General features: G+C 27.0%; 1 protein-coding gene across 1 annotated transcript in view; it reads left to right on the top strand.

The window, feature by feature from the left end:
- The first annotated feature begins 583 nt into the window (after positions 1 to 583).
- The window catches only part of LOC117173157 (tetratricopeptide repeat protein 5-like), a 14,268-nt gene continuing 7,598 nt past the window's right edge, over positions 584 to 7,253 (top strand). The window contains exons 1-4 of the mRNA XM_033361568.1: positions 584 to 852; positions 4,588 to 4,938; positions 6,662 to 6,904; positions 6,988 to 7,041. Of these exons, the coding sequence (XP_033217459.1) occupies positions 769 to 852; positions 4,588 to 4,938; positions 6,662 to 6,904; positions 6,988 to 7,041 (732 nt within the window). The 5' untranslated portion in view covers positions 584 to 768. The remainder of the gene's footprint in view (positions 853 to 4,587; positions 4,939 to 6,661; positions 6,905 to 6,987; positions 7,042 to 7,253) is intronic.

Below are 7,253 nucleotides of genomic sequence, written 5' to 3'. Positions count from 1 at the left end.
AATCAAAATTTAAGATTTTTATGTTTGCAATTATACATCTATGGCGTTTCAGAATTTCCCAATGTGAATCTTAAAAATTATAGAACTTAAAAAACATTTAAAATTAGATCAATTTAAATTATACACATTAAAGTTCTAGGATATTCAATTGCAAATATTCAAGATAGACCTATTTCAAGAAGGTTTTCCAAATTTCACTATTGTAATATGTAAACATTCAAAATTAAACAAGTTGGCAAAATTTCAATTGTTAATATCTTTCGAATGGATCGGTGTCGAAAATGGAAAATATAAGAAAAACTCAGAATTCCAAAATATCTTTTAAGAACATCTTATTAAATTAAAATTGAAATTAAAAAAGGTATAGTGAATAATACATTAAATTTAGGCATACATTTTAATTTTTTAAATTAGGCAATCATAATAAGAAACTTGTTATAAGCTCGCTATTTTTGTTAGTTGCTAAATATTCGATATTGTAAACTTCTGTAGTCGGTAATGTAGAAAATGATTAGTAAGAAATTTTCCCATAGGTGGTTAGTAAACTCGTGCCATGGAAAAAATCGAAAAGATAGAAAAAGCAGTCGCATTTTTTGACAGAATTTCCTAACCTCTACAATTGCACGCTGTTGTCAAACAAAAAGATTGTAAATGTCAATAAGTTCAGTTAAAAATAATTGTGGAAATTGTAAGTGATGCAAAGTATATGAAGGAAGATTAAATATGAATAAGAAAAATTGATAAGAAGAAAACCTATCCTGGGAAAGGATGTCTGCAATTATAGACGATAAAGTGGTCGCAGGAGCAAAAGATCCAAATGTTGTAAAAGAAGATCCTATTCTCCTTCTTACGGCAAGTAATATTCTGAAAAATTCATAAATATATTGTCTTCAGTATATACAAATTTAACAACAAATTTTGAGGTTAGATTTGTTAATCAGTATCAGTTTAAAAATAGAAAAGTATTGTTCTTCTGTGTTCGAAGTTTTTTTTTATAAAGAATTGTATTGAAGTTCATTCAGATTTTTAGTAGTGAAAGTTGATTATAATTTTTTCCGTCGGTATTAATTCTACATAAATAAATTGAAGATCATTTTTCCAAAACGTATATTAAAAAAATAGCATTTTCAACAAAAAACGATTTTTGCGTTAAGCAAAATAGTTTTAAAAAATGGTCTATATTTACAACTTTTAAGATAAAATATGTATGTATTTGTAAAAATCGATTAAATTGTCGTTTTTGTTCGTAGCCTATTTTATCTTCTGAATTAAACAATATGAGTTTAAATATTATTAATAATCTAAATAATGGAGTTCATAGTATAGTAGATTGGTTAATAAAAAGTACCTAATGTACAATAAATTAATATTATATACTATAAAATAAATGCTTAGAAGAAGAATCTGTCAAATTACTTAACACATCAGAAATTTGTATATCACATGATAAAATTCAATATCAAATAAGTTCGACTTCCACCTTTTGTTTTAATTTTAAGTTAAGTTGTTAAATTTTTCGATTCTGAAATTATTGAGTTTACAATGTGGAATTGGAAAATCTTTTACTTAACAAATTTTCAATTTTAGAACTTCGTTTTAAGCGTAAATGTTCAATTTAAAGAATTTCAAAATGGAGTTTTGAAGAACGATTCAAAATTAAAAGCGTTTGAAACTGAAGATTTTTTAATAAAAACGTTTTAACTTGATCAACTGTGAATATAAATTAACCAATGATTTTTTAAATTGATCTGTATTTCGAGTATTAAAAATTAACGCATAATTGATTTTACAAGATGCTTCTTTTCAATTTCGAATCCTATTTAAATATTATTCCAGTCAAAATATTTTATGTTTAAACAATTAAATTTGAAATTTGTTAACTAAATAAGAGAAATGGTTTTAATATTTAGCAATATTCGACAAATCATTTCAAATAAGCAAGTATAAATTACGTGATCAAAACTAAAAAATTAAAACTGTATTGTTTTATTTCAGAACTGTTTAATTTTTAATTATATTTCTAAAATATAATTGCTTAAAGTGATATAATTTTTAACGTTTACAAATTATTGATTCGTTCTTCAATTTAGATCAATTTAAAACGTTTAAAATTCAATAGAATTCCACTTCGAATGCTTTAATTTGCATTTCAGTTTTCATTACATATTAAAATAAAAAAATTCAATTTTAAGAGTTTGAAGTTTTGAATTTCGGTAACCGTGGAAATTTGTTGTGAACCGGGAATTTTTTCTGGATTAAAACAGCCAATTCGACTGTAGAAAAATGATATTCATTTATTCTTAAGATTATGAAATAAAAAATGTTTTTTTCTGAAAGCTTGATCAAAGACGAGACTTTGTTTTTTACACACTTTTTGTACAATTAATCGCTTTCCAGTCGGAGCGTTATAAACAATTAAATATGCACTAAAATTGGCATATTTCAGATAAATATCTTAGCACCTATTGGAACAGTTAATTACAAAACTGTAACTTGCTTCTCGTTTTTTATAAAAAAAATTATTTCTTGCTACGCAAATGTGTTTATTGTATCTAAAATCTTGCTAAAATGATGAATACTAAAAAAAAAGTAAAATTGATTGAACAATGAATGTTACAAGTTTGAAAAAATGCCCAATTGAACTATGACGAAACAAATTAACTGGATAATATCTAACAAGGAAAGTGACGGACGTACCTCACCAATTTTCTTCACTCTGTAATATGTTGTAGTACATAAAAAATAGTAGACATGTATTTTTTGTTACCTGCTCATTGCTCGATTTCAGGGGTAAACACCACTCTTGAAGATTGTCCCCAAAAACAGGTTTCTTTAATATATCAAAAACGAATTGAAATTTTTTAACCAAACGTCAAATTATTTTTTAGAAAAAGACGCGCATTGAGACATATTTTTATACTCAGGGGTTGCAACTATTACCCTTTACAAGGGTGTATGTGATTTCCTAACATTTTTTAATACAGAAACTTTCTAATAAGCTGAATTTCACTGTACATTGTGCTGTTAAGAAAATTAAAGTTGAAATTGACATTTCCATATCACAACAGTTCATTACATTTAATGTAGGGGTAACTTATCCCTTGCAAGGAATTTTTTTTAAAACCCCGAAACATGTCAAATTTATTTTTTAATTTTCTTAATAACAGTACAATATACAGTGAAATGCAGGTGATTTGGAAATTTCCGTATAAAAGAGAATGTCAATAAAATCACATTCTCCCTTGCCAAAAATAAGGGTCACAATCCCTCGGTATAAAAATATTTCCCAATAAGCGTCTTATTATAAGAAATAATCTGACGTTTGTTTGATTAAGAATTCCGATTCGTTTTTGATACATTAAAGATTTTTTTTGTTTTGCGGGTAAAATTTAAGGATGGTTTTCACCCCTTAAATCGAAGAATTTATCACGTAATAAAAAAGACGTATTTACTATTTTTTCTGTACCTTCCTTGTTAGAAATCTCATAGCCAATTATTGTTGAGTCATTTCTGTCTCCAGATATGCTGATAGCACTTAAGTTTAAAGTTAAACGTCCAAAAAGTCATAAACGACTCTAAAAGGCTAAAAGAGATCCAAATCTCTGGAATCTTTTCAATTTTCTAGATAAGAAATATTTTAGTAAAAGCTTGTAAATAACTGAATGCGCTTCGACATTCTGACCTGAAATTTCGACAGGAATTCTGTAATTTTATGAAACAAAAATGAAATGTTTTTCAACTCATAAATAATTAATTCTAAGTTTTGAAATTCTGTAAAAAAGTCCTATAGAAGTCAATTTTTCTATTCAACCTTTATATTATGGGCTAATTAGCTCTATGGAAATTTTGAAATATATTACAAATCAAATTTTAATCAAATTATTTATGAGTAGAATCTACATTAAGCATTATTTCTGTGGATTTTTTTAGTATCTAGAAAATGTATTAAACATTGTTGGGTAAAAAACTTACTAAAATGTTGTTTATACATCATACAAATTGAATTGCTCGCGAAAACATCTCAGTATTAGTGAAATCCACTAATACTGAGATGTTTTCGCGAGCAATTCAATTTTAATTATAAAGTACAGCTCTATGATAAAGTTCGTAAAATAATTATTTTCCTCCTTTTTGAAATATTGTAAAAGTAAATTCATGTTTGAAATTTAATATAAAAAAATTTGAACCTATGTGAAAGTGTCTCCGGGATCCTTTCGCGAAAAGTCGAGTGTTCTTTTGGCCCTAATTAAAATATTAAGAATGTTTTAGATGCGACTTATTAGCAATAATGTATCAAATTAATGTAGCTAAACTTTATCTGCACATATATTGACATAAATAAATGGAAAACTTTTTTTTTTAATCTAATACATCACGTATAATATTAAGCTATATTAAGTTACCGGTGCTTCGAAAACAACTGCGTTGCTTCTAATATAAAATTTAACTAACTAATAATAATTTAACCACATTTTTTTGCATTGGTAGAGGCCTCAAACGATTTCTAAAAACCCTCAATGGCTAATGGTTTACATAAGGTTTTAGAAATGATACTTTCCAATTATAAAATATCTTTTCCTACTTCAGGAAAAGGTTAAGTCGCTCTACCTGTTTCGAGATCACTATTTCGAAAATCACGCAATCGAAGATGCCATAAACAAAAATAAAGACTTGGAGAAAGAAATGAAGGAAACTTTAGCGAGCTTTGATGAATGTAAAGGATATGAAATCGATGGTGCTCGAGCCAAGTATTACTTCTTGAAAGGAAAAGCTCTAAATGTGGTTGATAGACACGTACCTCAAGCAGAAGAACTTTTGAGCAAGGCAGTCAAACTTGAGCCCAAATTGATTGAAGCTTGGAATGAGCTTGGAGAGTGTTACTGGAAAAATGACGATATCCAGCAGGCCAAAAACTGTTTTACAGGAGCCTTGCCTCATGTACGTTTTTTCGCATTATACTTTTATTTTATTTGAATATGATAAATAAAGATTTTACAACATTAGGTAAAAACGTTCTAAAATGGATTGTTATAAATTATGAATTATTTATTTAATTATTTATCAATTATGAATTTTGAAATTATGAGAAGTTCTTATTGTTTGAATTCTTTAAAATCCGAGAGATGTTCTGAAATCTCTTTAAATATTTGAGAGACTGAAGGATTCCTCGAAATCCTTCGAAATCATTCAAAATTACCTGAATCCCACTGGAATGTATTAAAAGCCCTTCAAACTGTTTGAATTATTTTTTAATTTTTGAAGCGACTTAAAATCATTTATAACTCTTTAAAACTTTTTGAATTTTCCAAAAATCCTTAAAAACTCTATTAATACTCTTGATATTTCTTGCAATCGTATGGAATTCTTTGAAATCTTTCAAAATCCTAAAAAATCCCCTGAAATCGTTTGAAATTTTGTGACATCTTAAACTTAAAATAATTTTAAATTCCTAAAAATTATTTGAAATCTCTTGAAATATTTTAGAGATTTAAATATTTCTTGTAATTATTGGAAATCACTCAATATCATCTAAATTCCCTTGGAATCTCTTAAAGTTCCTTAAAAATTTTTGAACCTTTTTAAAATCCTTCAAAAAATTGCAATAAATCTCTTGATATCTCTTGAAATCCTTTGAAATATATTTTGAAATCCCGTAAAATCTTTCCAAATTTTGTGACTTGTCTAACTTGAAATAATTTTGAAATCTTCAAAATTGTGTAAAACACTTTAGAATTCTTTACAATAACGCGAAATATTTTTAAATCTCTTTAAATCTTTTAGAGACATTAAGATTCCTTGAAAATCATTTAAAATCACACAATATCCCTTAAAATCGTTTGAAATTTCTTGCAATATCTTTAAATCATTTAAATATCCTAGAAATCATTTAGAATTGTTTAAAATCCTTTAAAAGCATTCGAATTGTTGCGAAATGTTATAAAACCCTTTGAAATGTTGCGAAATTCCATGAAATCCCTAAACATCTTTCGATATTACGTGAAATCTCTAATTTGAAATAATGATAAAATCATCAAAAATAATACCGCGAAATATTTTGAAATCTCTGAAATATTCTTACTATTTCTGAACATCCTTCTGAATTATTTTTAGCTCTTTGTAATCTGTGAAAATGATTTAAAATCCTGGAATTATGTAGTTTTAAATTGTTTAAGGTGTTCTTTAAAATCGTGCAAATTGCTATGAAATGTTTAAAATTGTTTTGAAATCATGAGAAATCCTTCGAAATTCTATGAAATCCCTTTGAATATTTTGAAATTCCGTGAAATCAGTAATTTCAAATAATTTTAAAATCCTGAAAAATTTTTTTAATTGTTTCTAATCCTTTAAAATCACGCAAAATGCCACGAAATGTTTTGAAATCCTAGGAAATCACTGCAAATAATTTGAAATCTTTCGAAATCGTTTTAAATAATTTCAAACTACGTGAATTTCTGCGAAATGTTTTAAAATCTCTTGAAACATTTTTGAATTTTTCTATCTTTATATTCTTTGAAATATTTTTTAAATCCCATGGTATTTTTCGAAACCTTTCACTTGTTATCAATGCAAAAAATTGAATGATACCACAAGTTTGTTTTCTCTATTTGACTTAAAAGTGTCATGTGTATCGAAATGATAAAGGTAGATTTAATAATTTTAGGGTCGAAACAAAGTATCTCTGCGGAATTTGTCGATGGTCCTTAGACAAGAACCGTCGGCAACACAAGAGCAAAGGATACAAAACGTCCAACAAGGAGTGGAACATGCGAAAGAGGCTGTGAGTCTCGACACTTCTGATGGAACTTCCTGGGCCATTTTAGGAAATGCCCACCTATCTTCCTTTTTTACAATTCAACAGAATCCTGCCACACTGCGTCTTTGTATGTCTGCTTATGCACAAGCTGTAAGGGTTTCTTTTTCTTTTTTTAATATAAAAAAAAGCATTTTCGGATTTTTTATTTATACAAATGTTCTTTTCCACTTTAGGAGAAGGACGTCGTCGCGAAGAGTAATCCTGACTTATTTTATAACAAAGCAGTGGTATGTGATAAGCTCTTTTTTTTAATTTTCTTTATTTTATAACATTTTGTTATGGATTTTACAGAAAATGATATATAAGTTGAGAACGTTGTATATTATTTACAGTGGTTTCTTTATTTTTGTGAGAAAATTCCAGTAAATTCTATACGAATGACACCATTCTTCCACTTACTAACAATTATTTAAAATTGGCAAATTATTTTTTCGTTGAC

This window comes from Belonocnema kinseyi, chromosome 5 (assembly GCF_010883055.1).
Source record: "Belonocnema kinseyi isolate 2016_QV_RU_SX_M_011 chromosome 5, B_treatae_v1, whole genome shotgun sequence".
Classification (NCBI taxonomy): domain Eukaryota; kingdom Metazoa; phylum Arthropoda; class Insecta; order Hymenoptera; family Cynipidae; genus Belonocnema; species Belonocnema kinseyi.
Note: the sequence above shows the minus strand (reverse complement) of the source record. Positions and strands in the feature narration are given on the sequence as shown.